Source organism: Balaenoptera ricei, chromosome 1, assembly GCF_028023285.1.
Source record: "Balaenoptera ricei isolate mBalRic1 chromosome 1, mBalRic1.hap2, whole genome shotgun sequence".
Lineage (NCBI taxonomy): Eukaryota > Metazoa > Chordata > Mammalia > Artiodactyla > Balaenopteridae > Balaenoptera > Balaenoptera ricei.
Window position 1 is genome coordinate 138,228,331 of NC_082639.1, and position 19,222 is coordinate 138,247,552.

A 19,222-nucleotide genomic window follows, 5' to 3' on the forward strand; every position below is an offset into this window, starting at 1 on the left:
CAGATTCAGTAGTTGGACCACTATTTGAGATGCATTAAAACTCACTGTGTCCGAATTTTGTTTGTGCTCAGGTAGAACCACCCATAACATTGACATGTTGACTTCAAGATGTCTGTGGGTGATCCAGGTAGAGAGAGAGATATATATCTACCTGAGAGTTTTCCAAATACTGATGGTGCTTCAAAGTTCAAGAGTGGAAAAGTTCCCAACGGTGAACAAGGAGAGTGACAAAAGAATGGACTACAAACAGGACCCCAGGGAATAACTTTTAAGGATTAGAAGGGGAAAGAGAAACCCACAAAGGAGACTGAGAATCAGTGGTCACAAAAGCAAGAAGAGAATCAGGAAAGAGCGTTGCAATAAAAACAGAGAAGCAGAGAACTTTAAGAAGCAGGAAGTAACTAACAATATAAAAATGAACCAAAGGATTCCAATAAGAAGGTGAATGAATTTTTTCCATTTTTGTGGGGAGGGACAACTAGGAGGTTACTAACAACTTCAACAAAAGCATTTTTGATAAAGTGGTTCTCATGAAAGCCAGGTTACAGTGGGATTAGTGGATACATGAAAAAAAGGGAAACAAATGTGAGATGAAGAAATTATCCATTCAAGAAGTTTGAATTGGAAAGGAAGAGGGTACTAGCTATGGTTTTCTCAGAAACCTCATCTTGTAGGACAAGAGGAAAGGGAATAAAAATAGGTAAGGAAGTAGATGTTTTGAGTGTGTGTGTGTGTGTATGTGTGCATGTGTGTATGTATGGGGGGGAGTGATAGAGTTCATGATAAATGGCTTCAATTTTATCATCAAAGAAGGAGGCACGATTATCTAAGAGTCAGAGGAGATTGAGGTTGCTGGGAGAGAAGGGGCAAGAAAAGAATGGTAAAGATTTCAAATAATTCCTGAAGAGGAGATGACCATAATCAAATAAAAGTTTAGTCAAGTAGAACTAAAGATCCACGAGATCAGAAAATCCACCTGAGTAAAGGTGACAATGAGAATGGTGTGCAAGAGTCATTGGCAGTAAGGAAGTAAAACATAAGACTGTGTTTTCAGTGGATGTTTCACATAAATGTTGAAATTTCCTCAGGTGACTCTAGGATCTAAGGTAAAGGGGAAGACTATGAGTCAGACTGTGAAGCCCTTGATGTGTATGGAGCAACCAAGAGATGGGACAATGAAAGAAAGTAGAATGTATATGGTGACATAGTAGAGTGCCATGTGCCCAATAGCAGGAGGACTTTGACAGAGAAGAAAAAACTAAGTTTTCAAAGTGGCACTAGGCAGCTGGGAGAATGCTAGTTGGTACTCTGGGGACCTGTAAGCCCCACAGTGTGAGCACTGTCCAAGGACTGGGGGAGTAGGTCAAAGGGGATATTCACCCAGAGGAGGAAGCATAGTTGGCAAAGTGGATAGCAGATGGGGGTGGCAGAGGGAACCCTTCTGTGTATTTTGGGTCAAGAACCATGGTGTACAGTAAGGACAAGAAGGTTTAGATTTGACCAAACCCAAATATCCCAGATTCGGCACCGGTCATTTCTGTGATGGGAATTGGCTGAGGGTCCTTGGGAGCATCTGGTTTTGTTCTAATGGAGGCTGCCTTACCCGCTGTGGAGTGCAGTCAGGATCTTCCTCTGGAGGGAGCTTGGTCTGACTGTAGGAAGCAGGGCCCTGGGTCCCAATCTCAGGGCATACATGCATGCATTTTGTATGTCTTGTTTTTTAACATGTGAATTTTTGATGCTGATTCAACTTCCTTCAGACAGCTCAGGATCTTTTTCTTCTTTCTGGCCTGAATCATTTCTATCAGTGTATAAAGGAGTTATTCAACTGACTATTAAACTAGAGCACAAGAGCCATTATTTTTATATCCTTTCACTTTTACTTAGTCAGAAACTAAGCAAGAGTTGGGGCTTGCATGGACACTTAGATACTAGAGTGTGGCTAGGGGTCAGCGGTCAAGGGACCCCAACAGAAATCATCTGGGGGACAAAGGAATGTGGTGGGCTGGACACCAGGCAATGTTTAATCCCAAACCAGTAGGTCACAGTGATAAAATAGTGAGGCAGCTGTGCATTCTTCCAGGAGGCATGTCAGAAATAATAGACTCAAGCAATGGGCAGAACAACTTGATATGTCAGCCTCAAGGAAAGCTTGTTTTTGAGAAAATTTTTTATAAAGATCAAGATGCAGCTTCACTTTGGTCTGTCTGAGTCCTCAGGGAGAAGTTCATGGTGAGTATCTCAATCTAGAGTGTGGCGAGGATGAGTAAAGGGAGATCCTGGCAGAAATTAAGTAGATCAATGCAGTTCACCTCTCTTCATACATAGTTCTGGTCAGTTCATGGTCCCATGCTTTTTATGACATTTATGTATGTCGTTTCACCTTTCTTTGAATATTAAGTTCTTTTGGATGGATGACAAGTTTATTTCTTAATAAATCATTTCTGAAGCAAGATGTTAAGCTCTGAATTTTAGAATAATGGCCATTTTCTCCACCCTAGGTCTGAGCCAGGCTCTGGTCACATTAGTGGACAAGCTAAGACGTTTATCTTATTAGCTCTGATTAAATTGTGAAATGGTGTACATGTGTTATAATAGGCAAGGCAGTCTACATGCAAACTGGACACCCTGCTATCTACACTTTGCCCTTTTTTGGTTTATGGAATAATCTGGACAAAAATCTGTCTTCAACAAAATAAAACTTTCCTGTATCAATTCAATTAGTGACTGTTTCCAGCTGTCTCTAGCTTTTAAAAATGTATTTTGTCCCTTATACTTGCCAACTTCTATCTATATCTCTATGGAGTGCAGGAATTAGAGTGACTGTACCCAGTTTGCCACAAATATGACATAAACACTCTCATCTGGAAGGGTAATTTATGGCTGGAGAGTGGAATGGGCAAGGAAGAAATGGGAGGTGAGTAGAACCAGCTAATGAGTTGGTGGTGGAAGAGTAGGCCTCTTGGAGGGTGGCTCAAGGGGAATTAGTGCAACTGCTGGGTTGAGGGAGGATAGAAGGATGATGGCCAAGACTGGTAAGTGGCAGACAGAGAAGCCAGGAACACACAGATAGCCCGAGTAAACCATGCCAGGAACAGGGGGATTTGGGGAAAGTGAGGAGGGAGAAAAGAGAGAAAACTGTCAAGTTACCAATTCCTAATTTTAATGGGAACTCTGGAATAGGAACAGAGGATGCAGATTTTCTTCCTTGGTACCCTGAGCTGTACATAAGCTATCACTGTTCCTCTCTGCCCGTCTTTCTTTCTTTTATTTTCTATTTGTTTCTTTCTTCCCTTTTCTTTCTTCTCTCTCTCCTCCCATCCACCCTCCCTCTTCTCCTTCTATCTGACCAATTAGACCACCTCCATGTTGAAGAGTTACTTGATGTCATCATAACTCCAAACCATCAATTTATCAATACAGGAAGTTGTAATTATTTTTAATAAAGGAGAAAAGGAAAGGGAATGTGACTAATGTCCAGGGAAAACCAGGCGACAGTTCAAAAAACACTCCAGGAAAGTATCAGAAGGAATATCCCTCTGATCACATCTGACACCACTTCATGAAATTTGGATGATTTATTGGGGATGAGAATTACTTTTCCAAGATATTATAAGTCAATAAGAAAGAATATTTTAAAATCCCCATTCTCTCAAGCATTTTTGGTTCTAAAGCAAAATCTTTTTGTGTTTCTTTACTTTTATTCCCCTTTTTGGTTCTGTGCCAAAGAACATAAACACAGTCTCCTTTGCGATCTCTATTTCTTGAGTACTCCTTGCCAGTATATCCTACATGTGGATTAAATAGATGGCATCAACAGTGTAGTTGGGAGGCAAAGTGAACAGAAGAAGAAGGGTCATGCTCTTCTATCCTGAGCTTCTGGGTTGAGAGATTTCAGTGTCTGCAGCTTGTCTACCAGAATAGCAAGAATAAAGCGTGAATCTATAAAGGAAATTACAACTGTGTTGAGAGAGCTGTCTGCACAGTTGAAGCTGTGATAAGATCATTCCTATCTTTGGAGTGGCATTCCCATGGCCACTATAGGAAGCATCCAGTGAATCCAAGGGGCCACTGGGTTCTGGTTTAGTTGTTCTTTCTTAAAATAGCTCTTCATTGAGTATGATGAGGCTCTGTTTCCCATAGTAAAGTTTTAAGTTTCTCTGATGCCAGGAAGATGAAGGTCTTTGACTATATATGAGCTTAAAAAAAGATCAAATGCTTGTTTCCCTTTTTTATGGGCCATGGGGCATGTGTTTTTAATAGACCTTTAAGTCTGTGAATAAATTCAAACATAATATTACCTAGTGCTTTGAAGGCCACCAATAGAGATACTTGGTGAGTATCATAAGGTGGTCAGAGTAGGGGTAGAGAGTCTATGCATTAAGGGTCTATGGATTAAGAAAGAGAAATATATATAAAATTAACATTCTTTGCAGTAGCTTGTGATATCCTCTCCTACCTATAACTCATCTCTTTTTTTCCTGTTTTACTTTATATTTTCTGGCCACTATTTACCTTTAAAAATATGCCTGAAGCAAGCATATGCTGAAATAGAGATTCAATCGGTCTTCTTATCATAATAATGATCATGCAGTGTGATGGAAAGAACCAGAGACTGAGAGATGAAAGGCCTTCTTCACCGTGGGCTGGGGTGGGGGTAATTCTCAGGGCATAGACTTAAGAGTATTACTGGATTTATCTTGAAGAAATAATCTGGGTGTAGAGTGGAGAATTGAGTATGATGTCAAATACTGACTATCCATATAAATATTATGGTGCTAAAAAGGTAGGATATTGTTTATCTTGGAATAAATATCCTAAATGTGTATTAGTGCATTTTTGAGAGCTTCATAACACCTGGTCTTGCCCTCTCTGCTCCTCTCCTCTAAAAAGCAATGCTGGTTGGGAGAGTCAGAGTCTGATTAGGTCTGGCTCTACTGTTCTCTATGGACTGATCCTTTGGTGTGACATTTCCTCCTCTTACGTGCTCTCCAGGGCGTACATGAGTGTGAAGGAGCTGAAAGAGGCACTGCAGCTCAACAGCACTCACTTCCTCAATGTCTACTTTGCCAGCTCAGTGCGGGAAGACCTTGCAGGTGCTGCCACCTGGCCTTGGGACAAGGAAGCCATCAGTCACCTGGGTAAGTAAAGTGAATACCAACTATAGTAGGAAAAATGAGGAAATTGGAAGGGAGTCCATGAAAGTGCATTTGGGGAAAAAACGGAGAGAAAAATAAATTTACTTAATGAATTAGCTGCTTTGGTCTGAGAATAGCTTTTGGGAGAATCTCTCAAAATGTTTCAGTGCAGACAGGTAAGATGGATTAGAGCAAACAGTGGCAAAATCTCAGAATGTCCTAGACCGAATCTATAATCTAGACGCTAATAAATTGCTGACGTGGAATAAGATCCATTTTATGTCTTGGAGAGCCTCAAGGGGAAAACTAGCAAGAAGGTGGCTAGACTGTGAAACCTGGTTTGCAGTAAACACTGAGCCAGAAGATTGCTGGGCTTCTTGCATGGATTGGAATCCTGAGGAGATTCTGGGAAATTCAAACAGGTGGGGAACTTGCCTGCTTACCTAGGAAAAAGGTGACACCTTAATACTGAGTGGAACTACTGCATGCTTAAGAAAGTTAATTCCTTTTATTACAATATCTTATCATTATTATAAAAGAAATACTGACCAATCAATAGAATCATTAAATCAGTTTGTGTGGATGAAGAGTAATTATTCAATATAATTTGTATATACTTTCAAAGAGTCTTGAGTAGGATTCTACCAAAACTTACTTTAAAACTGAATTACCATAATTGAGAGGAATTTTTCATGTTGGAAAGAGAATGCTTGAAGGAGACCAGAAACCATTTTATGAGTGATTTAAAAGAGATTATGCAAAATTAATCTTCTTAGTAGTCAAATACGAAGCAGAGAGAAATAAACTGAGTAAACATCACATAATACTGTATATGTCAAACCCATGTATGATGGGGTCATTGTGAAGTGGAGTCCAGATTATTGAAATGATAATCAAATAAAATATGAGCAAGTGTCCAAAGGATTGGGGAAGGAAAATGATGAGCAGTAGGTTAGCAATAGGTGAAAAAATGTTGTGGCTGTTCAAGAGGAAACCAGAACATAAAAATCCTTGTAGTGAATCAGGTCAACATCCAGAAGGGGTATATATCTCAAGCAAAGGAGGAGACAATGAAAAGTTAAACCTGTGGTGATCCAAACTGAATGCTTTGTTAGTATGCTGGATTTCATTGGCTCTATAGTATCTGATACAGTTTTAAGGCTCTGCAGTCCTTTTATCACTAAATTTTGTATTTTCAGTTCTCAGTATATTAGAAGTCAGAAATTTGTGAGATGAGTGGAGCTTTCCAGGTGAAAGCTAATGTGAGTCATTCTAGTCTTCAAAGTAGCAACAAGTGAGCTAGAAGGTTATATTCCAATAATTCATTTAGCAGTGAGTTTGAGTATCTTGAATTATCCTCATGAAAAACAATACTAGCAGAGGAGCATGTAACACTGTAAGAAATTACCTCCAAATTGGTTCATACCTGATTCACCAAAGGTTACCTTTTTGGTATATATGACAGCTAGGTTTACCCAGCAACTGTTTCTATGAATCCTAGGTCTATCATTGGATACTAAATCTACTTGTTCAAAAAACCTAAAAAATGATCTTCCTGGCCATTATGGAGACAAATCTTGGCCTCTTGATAAGAATTATTGGACTGGGAGCAGAGCCCTAAATATTTTTCTAACTTTGTTGGCACTAGGCCATTGACAAGATTCATTTAACTATAAAAGTGGATAAAATACAAAAAAAAAAAAAAATTAACTATTTGAAGACATCAGACATCAGCCAAGACAACGAGGATTTGAGGGACCCAATCCCAGTGAGAAGAAAAATACATTGAAGTGAACTCTACATATAACTCAGATTTTTTTCTCCTTTAGGGAAATTGCCAAAATCTCAGTGAAAGTAATAGAGGCAGAGCAGAGAGAAGCAGCCTAAAGCTTGCTTCTCGCTACTGAGGAGACAAAAATTAAAGGTCAGGCCTTCTAAGGCATCCAGACTTGAGGGACCAAGCTTCCAGAGAGATAGAAATCATGAAAAAAATGAGCCTGATAGTCTGCTCATAATTTGAAGATATTTTCTAATTACTAAACTATGCATGCTGAGGGCCAGTGGCCATAAAACAAGTATAAAATAACTGCTAACAGATTAAAAAACTGAACAGTGATTTCAGGAATCTCATAGTGGAGGGGACAATAAAATGAAGTTGAGGTCCTATCAAGGAGGGGCTTTGAGATACCCTTTGTGTGAGGGAAAATATAAATCGCCTAGCTTACACAAAGCCTAAAATTCAGCCTGAAACACTCTTAAATCCCTGTTTGGAGGAAGGTCATCTGCCTATATTTAACTGCCTAACAAAAGAAAATTAAACATGTTCTGGAGGAAGACAATATCATCAAAAGCCTCTACAAGTTTTCATGCACAGTGGCCAGAAATCAGTAAAAAAAAAAAAAAAATTACCAGTTATGCCAGAGATAGGACCAAATGATGGTAAACTAAACTAAACAAAGAAACAAATAATCACTAAATAAATGCAGACCCACAGATTATCCAGATATTGGAGTTATTGAATATTGGCTTAAGATAATTGTGATTAATATGCTCAAAAATAGATAAAAAGGTGAAGAGTATCTTCAGAAAACTAGAATCTATATTAATGAATAAAATGGAAATTTTAGGACAAAAATACAGTAACTGAAATTAAGAAATTAATAGATTGGTTTATGATCAGAAGAAAGGTTTAATGCACTAGAAAACTGTAGAAAACATACATATTGAAGCTCAGAGAGAAAAATTGATGGAAAAATATAGAAAACAACTTGGGACATTTGAGATCTGATGAAAAATTCCTAACGTAAATTGGAATTCTAGAAGAAGAGGAGAAAGATATTGGGGCAGAAATAATATCAAAGAGATAGCTGCTGAGAATTTTTCAGGGTGACAAAAAATATTAAACCACAGATTCAAAATGTTTTACAAACCCCAAGAAGGATAAATAGAAAGAAAATTACAACTAGATTCATTATAGCAAAAGTGCTGAAAAACCTCAGAAGTAGCCAGAGAAAAAAGTTACGTTACTTTAAAAGGAGCAACAATAAGATTGACAGGCTGACCTTTCAACAGAAACTATGGAAGTCAGAAGACAACAGATTGATATTGTTTTAAAAATGCTAAAAGAGAATTATTGCCACTTTATAATACTATGTTCAACAAAAATCTTTTAAAATGAAGACAAATTAAACATATTTTCAGATAAAAACTGAGGTAATTTAAAACCAGCAGTAAAATAAATACTGAAGAAAGCTATCCAAACAGAAAGAAAATGACTCCAATAGGAAACAGAGACATGCAAAAAGAAATGAATCACACTAGAAAGGATAAAAATATTAAAAGTAATAACAATGTCTTTTTGGCTTAAAATATATGTAGAGTTAAAATATGATGACAATGGCACGAAAGACAAGAAGTAAATAAAATTATATAATTTAAGGCCCCTTCTACACCAGTATCTGGAAAAAATACTGATTTATTAATTTTAGATCGCTTATACACACCTTATATTATACAAGAATTAACTCAAAATAGATCATAGACTTAAATATAAAAAGTAAAACTATATAACTTTAAAAAGAAAACATAAGAGAAAATCTTCAGGGCAAGACTAGGTGAAGAGTGCTTATATATGACACCCAAAGCATAGTCCATAAAAATGAAAACTGATAAATTGGACTTAATCAAAATTAAAACTTTTTCTCTGAGAAACACTCTGTTAAGATGAACAAGGAAATGGCAGTCTTAGAGAAAGTATTTGCAAACCACACATCTCGCAAAGGATTTATATCTAGAATATATTAAGAACTTTCAAAACAAGAGTAAAACAACCAAGCAAATATTCCAGTTAGAAAACGGACAAAAACACAGACATTTTACCAAAGAGAATATACAGATGGAAAATAAGCACATGAAAAGATATTCAATATCATTAACCATTAGGGAAAAGCAAATTAAAGCCACAATGAGGTATCACTATACTTATTAGTAGAGCTAAAAAAAATAGTAACAATACTAAATGCTGATGAGGATGCAGAGAAACTGGATATTGCATATATTGCTGATGGGAAAGTAAAATGGCACAGCCACTCTGGAGAACACTTTGGCAGTTTCTTATAAAATTAAACATACAGGGCTTCCCTGGTGGCACAGTGGTTGAGAATCTGCCTGCCAATGCAGGGGACACGGGTTCGAGCCCTGGTCTGGGAAGATCCCACATGCCGTGGAGCAACTGGGCCCGTGAGCCACAATTACTGAGCCTGCGCGTCTGGAGCCTGTGCTCTGCAACAAGAGAGGCCGCGATAGTGAGAGGCCCGCGCACCGCGATGAAGAGTGGCCCCCGCTTGCCACAACTAGAGAAAGCCCTCGCACAGAAACGAAGACCCAACACAGCCATAAATAAATAAATTTTAAAAAAAAATGGGGCAAGCAACACAGAATAGGGTAAATTAAAAAAAAAAAAAATTAAACATACACTTACCGTATGACCCAGCAATTGGACTTTTGGACATTTATCCCAGAGGAATGAAAACATGTCCACTCGAAACCCAGCTTTATTTGTAATAGCTCCAAACTGGAAATGATAAAGTGTTCTTCAGTACTAACTGCTTAAGCAAACTGTGATACATCTGCACAATGGAATATCACACAGCAATAAAAAGAAACAAAGTATTAATACATGCAACAACTTAGGTGGATGTCAAGGGTATTATACAGAGTGAAAAAAAATCTCACAAGTTGCACACTTATGATTTAGTGTAGTATTCTCAAAATTTTATGTGGTATTCTCAAAATTAAAAAAAAAAAAAAACTAACAGAGACAGAGAACAAATTAGCGGTTCCTAGGAGTTAGGAATGGGGTGAGGGGTGTGGGAGAGAGGGGTATGTGTGTGGAGTGACTTAAAGGATACTAGAGGAGAAATCTTAATGGTAGTTATACAAAGGTATACATACATGTGATAAAATTGCATAGAACTACACACAAACACACACTTGCACGTGCACACATACACACACATTCACAAGCCTGCATGTGAAAACTGGTGAAATCAAAATAAGGTCTGTGGCTTCTTTGCATGAGTAGAACACTTCACTTATAGCAGGTGCTCTCTGAATGCTCACTGATTGAAGGGATAACTGAACAAATGAGTGAAGCTATTAAATTTAAATAGTTTCAAGAAATGTTTGAATTATCTCATGAGTCACTGACTCATAATGAATTGCAGAAGAAGCTAGGGATATTTATATTTTATTCTTAAACCTTTTAGAAATAACTAGTTCCCCTACAACAAGTTTCTTAATGTGCATTTAAGAAGTAGAAGGCTAGCTGAAAATCTGACTCAATATGAAACTTCTCATGTTATTATTTATTTTTTCTTGTTCAGTCATAACTGTGATTGAACAAAGGAATCATATTGACCTAAATCGGGTGTAGAGTAGTACAGACAGCTGGCATAACATGATAGAGGAAGACATTTAGGATTTTCTAAACAGAGTCTTTTCAAGACTCAAGATAAGATTATCTGTGTCAACATTCAAGACCCTGTATTTTGAGGGTCAGCTGAGTGACCTGGCAGATAAGTACGCTAGTTTTAAGACTGAATCCAATTTCTGACTACAAATGGCTTAAGTCACTATGAGGAAAGACCAAGGTAATCTGTGGTCCATCAACACCGTTTCTGGCCTTTAGCATGATTTTGTACTTTTAATGTTGTGGTAATGCAGGGCAGAATTTTTTATAAGTAAAGTAAATGAATAAATGAGATCCCCTTGAGCTCAGTGGTTTGAATATCTTTAACCTTAGTATACAGCACTTAAACTGAAAACATATCTTCAAAGGCAGAAGACTTAAATTAGTGGTAAACCAGACCTTTTATAAACCATTAATATCATACTCATAATTATTTATTCATTCATTCAAAGAAAAACTGTTGAATCTATTTCATGGCAATATCAGAGATAGAATAATTAAAAGGAGTCCACCGTAAAGGTTTGCACAGCACAACTGGGATACAGACATGCAAATACACACTTATAATAGTACACAATGCTGCCACACAGGAGGTCAAGTAGGAACATGATGAGAAAGTGCCTGATTGTGCTGAAAACATCAGGGAAGAAGGGAAGAGTTCCCAGAGGGGCTGAGGCTTGAGGGGAGAGTTGAAAGATGAGCAGTAGTTTGCTTGGCAGACAATGAGAGGGCATTCCATAGTGAAAGAAATGGTAAATGCCAAGGTTTAGACTGTTAAAAACCTAGACTTGCTTAGAAGTGGAATGTCCTTGGAATGGCTAGAGCAGAGCTCTTCAAACTTATTTTTGCTCTCTTGTACCTCCTAAAAGACTTTTGAAAAACTCTGTACCCCTTCATCAATTTTAAAAGTAACACCTAAAAATTTAACCATAAGTTTAAATTATAGCAAAGAATATAATTTCTGGCATATTATTTTAAATTATTGATATTTAAAAATACATTTTAAATCTACCCTTCTAAATGTATCTTTGGTAACATAATAATTTGATAATCACCATCATTCATTAAAAAAATTCATGGTCATGCACTTTTTTAACACTGAGAAATTATTCATTGCTCCTTTTTTTGCTTTGAATTTGTGTTTCCATTTCATCGCTCCTATAGAACTTTATACTAATGTAACATATAAATATACTTTTTTCAAAGTCTTTAGTTAGTCACCTATTTCTCTGCTAAAAACATATTTTGAATAAAAACAAACATTTTGTGATATTTTTAATTAAAGTTTTTATTTTGAGATCATTGAATATTCACATACAGTTGTAGGAAATAGTACAAAGAGATTCCACATACGCTTTACCCATTTTCCTCTGGTGGTAGTACCTTGCAAACCTGTAATACAATATCACAAGCAGGATATTAACATTGATATTGATCATAAGTTATAACATGTTAAAAATTTGTTCTCAATTGAGTTAGCTTTTGAAATGATTCCTTGTCCAAAATTGATCAAAACAATATTTTAAAATGTTGATTAATGAATAGTAAATAAAGTGGAAAATACATATTTAATGAGCCAAGAGTGGCTTTTCTCTCCCATATTAGTTCTTGTGTCAGTGGATGAAGAGTAATTATTGGTATAATAAGACAGGATTTAGCATCATTTATATTGCTTTTTTTTTTCTTTTATAGCTCTAAGTACTGAGAAACTTTGTTCACATAAATAAGTAGATGGGGAAAAAAAGAGTTCTGTTTGACTGAGTGGATGATGGTGCCAAGGTAGAAAATATAGAAAAAGCAGGAGCAAAGGGGGAGGCAGTTTGGTTTCGGAGGTGTTGAATTTGGGATCTCTACAAATTTGATCATGAAAGGCACTTCCACAAAAGCAGAAGGAGGAGCAGGATTCAGGCGTGTACCAGACAACAAAGGAGAGAGGGGTTTGAGCCAGTCCCTTGTGGCCCACAAATATGAGTGCTTCAGAGAGATGAAATAAGTACAAGGCCATCTTGGCCAGGTTAGAGAGGACAGTCGGTCTCTCTCTGGCACAGAAGTTAGGCACTTCAGAGTGTTCTGGACCAACCATCTTCCTTAATTGTTCTAGGGAATGTCTGTACTGCCAAGGAACATTCAGAGATCCTGATCAGATCATAAGCAACATGCCCCAATGCATGGGACCCAAGAATCTTGTGGGAGGGAACTTGAACCTGGCTCACAATGGGGCTTTAGACATATGGGATCTTCCAAGGAGTCCAGATAATGTGACCCTCGGAGGAAAAAAATGTCTTAGAGTGATAGAGTGGGCTATGGCTTCCGAAAGATAGGAAGAAATGTATCTTGAGCAAGTCACCTCACATATAAAATGGGAATAACAAGCATGAGGAAGACTACCTGGCACATAGTAGGGTTTCAATAAATATTAGCTCCATTAGTAGTAGTAGCAGCAGCAGCAATAGAAGTTCCAAATACCATGGCTGCTGTTGCTAGTTGGGCCCTTAGCTTCCCACCTACTTCATCTCCATCCTAGAGATTTTCAGTGCCCTAGAAAGATGTTGGCTTTCTAGGGGGGGAAAAAAAGTGTTTTTAGGTGTCCAATTGCTTGCAGTGGTAAAGCAGCTTATAAGAAACAAAGGGAGGCTCCTTATAAGTCACAGAAGGAAAGAATAAATGATTGTTGGAAGTTTGGGGGAGATGGGTAGTGCCTGATGAGGGTCTGTGGGTGTCATGGGGCCAGATGGACTGGAGAACAGCTACCACAGGGGTGACGCAGATGTGGCAGGCATCTGGCAGAAAGCAAAGCAATAGCTGCATGAGGGGATAAGGGGAAGACAAAAGCAGCAGACATGAGCTCTGAGGGGAGATATCCTTCCCTCAACTAGAACTTTTATAGGGGATCCCCCCAACCCCAAACAAAGCTTAACTTCCTCCTAACCAAACAGTTGACATTGAGATTAGGGTGTTACATCAATTGTGACACATTCATGCACAATGTGGGTGAGAAATAGACATTGATTTGGCAAGTGGGAAGTCTCCGGTTATCTCAGCCTAATTGTTTCTGTGGAGTATGGGTGCAGGAGCCAGCGTGGGAGAGGTAGAAGAATCCACAGGAGGTAAAGGGAAGCACACTCTGGTACAACAAATCACTGAATGGTTGGGCTAGAGCAAAGCAATTTTGTTCCTCTCCACTCTGTCCCCTCTTCACTATGCCAGAGTGGAGTGATTCTTTCCCAAGACAAGGAATAAACAGGACATGTAAACTGGAGCACACCATGTCCATATGAGGACTTAGAGCGTCGTTAATGAGACAGGCTACAGGACATGAACAGGATGAGGACTGTTCCTTGGAATTACCCACTGGCTGCTACTGTAGATTATTTGTCAGAAGATAATATTCAGCAAATGGGGTAATTTTAGGTGCCTTGGGGTTTCAAACATAGTGAACACTCTTGGATATTGAAACTTTGGAAAAAATTATCCTAGGGTATGAACTAAGTGCCCTGAAATTGGGGTGTCCCAAAGATAGGTTTATACGTTTATAAGTAGGTGGAATAAATAATCACCTTTGTGTGTGATGCCTTGAAAGATCTCCTTTCTTAAAATATGTCCTAGTAATCATTGAATCTTTAGTGCCTAGAACAGTACCTGACACTGAATAGATGCTCAATAAATGCTGAATTGATAAATCAATTGTAGAAAATATCTTACCCATTCATACTCTGTAGTATGAGGTTGTGGGTGTTTGAAGCACCGCCCTCATCCAGAAACAAGGAAAGGAGTACATCATAAGTCTCCAAGGCCTCAGTGATAACATCTTCAGTTTTCGTTAATCAAATGACTTCTCTCCCATGGTATGGTATGGGAGGGGTTAGAAAGCCCGGAGTGAGGGAGGCATCCATGTGGTACTGGGAGTATCTAATGAGGAAGATGTGCCACATGGCCTTGTCTTCATAGTGGTCCAGCCGGAACACCAGTTCTTCTCCAGATTGCAGGTTCTTCTTCCATAGCTTGAGCAGGGCTAGTGGTGTTCACCTGTCCCCGATGCCAGGCCCAGGGCGGGGCTCCACCCCTGCCCCACCCCCAACCCTGTGGGAGGATGGGCCACATGCAGTTCTGAGTCCCCAGGGCCCACAGCCGAGGAGAGTGAGGTGGCTGAGCCCTGGGTAGCTGAGGACACATTGAAAGAACAATGGCAATAGAAAATCAATACAACATGAAAACAGGAATCTGCTTCCTGAATGGATTGGAAAAACAGGGACTAGTAGAAGAAGGCTAGCAGACCACACAAAACCACTCCTCCATTCTTTGTTGCTGTGTGGCTGACAGGCTCTTGGTGCTCCAGCCGGGTGTCAGGCTTGAGCCTCTGAGGTGGGAGAGCTGAGTTCAGGACATTGAACCACCAGAGACCTCCCAGCCCCATGTTATATCAATCAGCGAGAGGTCTCCCAGAGATCTCCATCTCAATGCTAAAACCCAGCTCCACTCAACGACCAGCAAGCTCCAGTGCTGGACACTCCATGCCAAACAACTAGCAAGACAGGAATACAACCCCACCCATTAGCACAGAGGCTGCCTAAAATCATATTAAGTTCACAGACACCCCGAAACACACCACTGGATGCAGTTCTACACCAAAAAGACAAGATCCAGCCTCATCCACCAGAACACAGGCACCAGTCCCCTCCACCAGGAAGCTTACACAACCCAGTGAACCAACCTTACTCACTGCGGGCAGACACCAAAAACAATGGGAACTACAAACATGCAACCTGAGAAAAGGATACCCCAAATGCAGTAAGTTAAGCAAAATGAGAAGATAGAGAAATACATAGCAGATGAAGGCACAAAGTAAAAACCCACCAGACCAAACAAATGAAGAAGAAATAGGCAGTCTACCTGAAAAAGAATTCAGAGTAATGATAGTAAAGATGATCCAAAATCTTGGAAATGGAATGGAGAAAATACAAGAAACATTTAAGAAGGACCTGGAAGAACTAAAGAGCAAGCAAACAATGATGAACAGCACAATAAATGAAATTAAAAATTCACTAGAAGAAATCAATAGCATAAAAACTGAGGCAGAAGAATGGATAAGTGACCTGAAAGATAAAATAGTGGAAATAACTACCACAGAGCAGAATAAAGAAAAAAAGAATGAAAAGAATTGAGAACAGTCTCAGAGACTTCTGAGAAAACATTAAACAAAACAGCATTTGAATTATAGGTGTCCCAGAAGAAGAGAAAAAGAAAGGGACTGGAAAATATTTGAAGAGATTATAGTTGAAAACTTCCTTAATATAGGAAAGGAAATAGTCAATCAAGTCCTGGAAGCACAGAGAGTCCCATACAGGATTAATTCAAGGAGAAACACGCCAAGACACATATTAATCAAACTATCAAAAATTAAATACAAAGAAAAAATATTGAAAGCAGCAAGGGAAAGCAACAAATAGCATACAAGGGAATCCCCATAAGGTTAACAGCTGATCTTTCAGCAGAAAATCTGCAATCCAGATGGGAATGGCAGGACATATTTAAAGTGATGAAAGGGAAAAACCTACAACAAAGATTACTCTACTCAGCAAGGAACTCATTCAGATTCAACAGAGAAATTAAAACCTTTACAGACAAGCAAAAGCTAAGAGAATTCAGCACCATCAAACCAGCTTTACAACAAATGCTAAAGGAAATTCTCTATGCAGGAAACACAAGAAAAGGAAATGACCTACAATAACAAGCCCAAAACAGTTAAGAAAATGGTAATAGGAACATACACAGCGATAACTGCCTTAAATGTAAATGGATTAAATGCTCCAACCAAAAGACACAGACTGGCTGAATGGATACAAAAACATGACCTCTATATATGCTGTCTACAAGAGACCCACTTCAGACCTAGGGACACATACAGACTGAAAGTGAGGGGATGGAAAAAGATATTCCATGCAAATGGAAGTCAAAAGAAAGATGGAGTGCCAATTATAATATCACAAAATAGACTTTAAAATAAAGACTATTCCAAGAGACACAGAAGGACACTACATAATGATCAATCTTGGATTCATCAAGGGATCAATCCAAGAAAAAGATACAACAATTGTAAATATTTATGCACCCAACATAGGAGCACCTCACTACATAAGGCAAATGCTAACAGCCATAAAAGGAAAAAGACAGTAAAGCAATCATAGTGGGGGACTTAACACTCCACTTTCACCAATGGACAGATCATCCAAAATGAAAATAAATAAGGAAACACAAGCTTTAAATGATACATTTAACAAGATGGACTTAATTGATATTTATAGGACATTCCATCCAAAAACAACAGAATACACTTTCTTCTCAAGTGCGCATGGAACATTCTCCAGGATAGATCATATCTTGGGTCACAAATCAAGCCTTGGTAAATTTAAGAAAATTGAAATCGTATCAAGTATCTTTTCCGACCACAACGCTATGAGACTAGATATCAATTACCGAAAAAATCTGTAAAAAATACAAATACATGGAGGCTAAACAATACACTACTAAATAACAAAGGGATCACTGAAGAAATCAAAGAGGAAATCAAAAAATACCTAGAAACAAATGACAATGGAAAAACGACAACCCAAAACCTATGCGATGCAGCAAAAGCATTTCTAAGAGGGGAGTTTAGAGCAATACAATCCTACCTCAAGAAACAAGAAAAATCTCAGGTAAACAACCTAACCTTACCCCTAAAGCAATTAGAGAAAGAAGAACAAAAAAACCCACAAAGTTTGCAGAAGAAGAGAAATCATAATGATCAGATCAGAAATAAATGAAAAAGAAATGAAGGAAACAAGAGCAAAGATCAATAAAACAAAGAGCTGGTTCTTTGAGAAGATAAACAAAATTGATAAACCATTAGCCAGACTCATCAAAAAAAAAAAAAAAAAGGGACAAGACTCAAATCAATAGAATTAGAAATGAAAAAGGAGAAGTAACAGCTGACCCTGCAGAAATACAAAGAATAATGAGGGATTACTGCAAGCAATTATATGCCAATAAAATGGACAACCTGGAAGAAATGGGCAAATTCTTAGAAAAGCACAACCTTCCAAGACTGAAGCAGGAAGAAATAGAAAATATAAAGGGACCAATCACAAGCGCTGAAATTGAGACAGTGATTAAAAATCTTCCAACAAACAGAAGCCCAGGACCAGATGTATTCACAGACGAATTCTATCAAACATTTAGAGAAGAGCTAACACATATCCTTCTCACACTCTTCCAAACTATAGCAGAGGGAGGAACACTCCCAAATTCATTCTACGAGGCCACCATCAATCAACCTGATACAAAAACCAGACAAAGCTGTCACAAAGAAAGAAAACTACAGGCCAATATCGCTGATGAACATAGATGCAAAAATCCTCAACAAAATACTAGCAAACAGAATCCAACAACACATTAAAAGGATCATACACCATGATCAAATGCGGTTTATCCCAGGAATGCAAGGATTCTTCAATATACACAAATCAATCAATGTGATACACCATATTAACAAATTGAAGGAGAAAACCATATGATCATCTCAATAGATGATGAAAAAGCTTTTGACAAAATTCAACACTCATTTATGATAAAATGCCTCCAGAAAGTAGGCATAGAGGGAACTTACCTCAACATAATAAAGGCCATATACGACAAACCCACAGCCAACATCGTTCTCAATGGTGAAAAACTGAAACCATTTCCACTAAGATCAGGAACAAGGCAAGGTTGCCCACTCTCACCACTATTATTCAACACAGTTTTGGAAGTGTTAGCCACAGCAATCAGAGAAGAAAAAGAAATAATAGGAATCCAAATCACAAAAGAAGAAATAAAATCGTCACTGTTTGCAGATGACACGATACTATACATAGAGAATCCTAAAGATGCTACCAGAAAAATACTAGAGCTAATCAATGAATTGGGTAAAATAGCAGGAGACAAAAGTAATGCAGAGAAATCTCTTGCATTCCTGTACACTAATGATGAAAAATCTGAAAGGGAAATTAAGGAAACACTCCCATTTACCATTGCAACAAAAAGAATAAAATACCTAGGAGTAAACGTAACTAAGGAGACAAAATACCTGTATGCAGAAAACTATAAGACACTGATGCAAGAAAGTAAAGATGATACAAATAGATGGAGAGATATACCATGTTCTTGGATTGGAAGGATCAACATTGTGAAAATGACTATAATATCCAAAGTGATCTACAGATTCAGTGCAATCCCTATCAATCTACCAATGGCATTTTTCATAGAACAAGAACAAAAAATTTCACAATTTGTATGGAAACACAAAAGACCCCGAATAGCCAAAGCAATCTTGAGAAAGAAAAACAGAGCTGGAGGAATCAAGCTCTCTGACATCAGACTATACTACAAAGCTACAGTAATCAAGACAGTATGGTACTGGCACAAAAACAGAAATATAGATCAATGGAACAGGATAGAAAGCCCAGAGATAAACCCAAGCACATATGGTCACCTTATCTTTGATAAAGGAGGCAAGAATTTACAATGGGGAAAAGACAGCCTCTTCAATAAGTGGTGCTGGGAAAACTGGACAGCTACATGTAAAAGAATGAAATTA

The 19,222-nt window shown here is 38.1% G+C and overlaps 1 protein-coding gene across 5 annotated transcripts in view; it reads left to right on the top strand.

Annotated features, from left to right (window-relative positions):
• The window catches only part of PAPPA2 (pappalysin 2), a 309,250-nt gene that overhangs the window by 104,569 nt on the left and 185,459 nt on the right, over positions 1-19,222 (top strand). For all 5 annotated transcript variants that reach the window (XM_059937054.1, XM_059937065.1, XM_059937076.1 and 2 more), the window contains one exon: positions 4,996-5,141. In XM_059937054.1, coding sequence (XP_059793037.1) covers positions 4,996-5,141 — 146 coding nt within the window. The remainder of the gene's footprint in view (positions 1-4,995; positions 5,142-19,222) is intronic.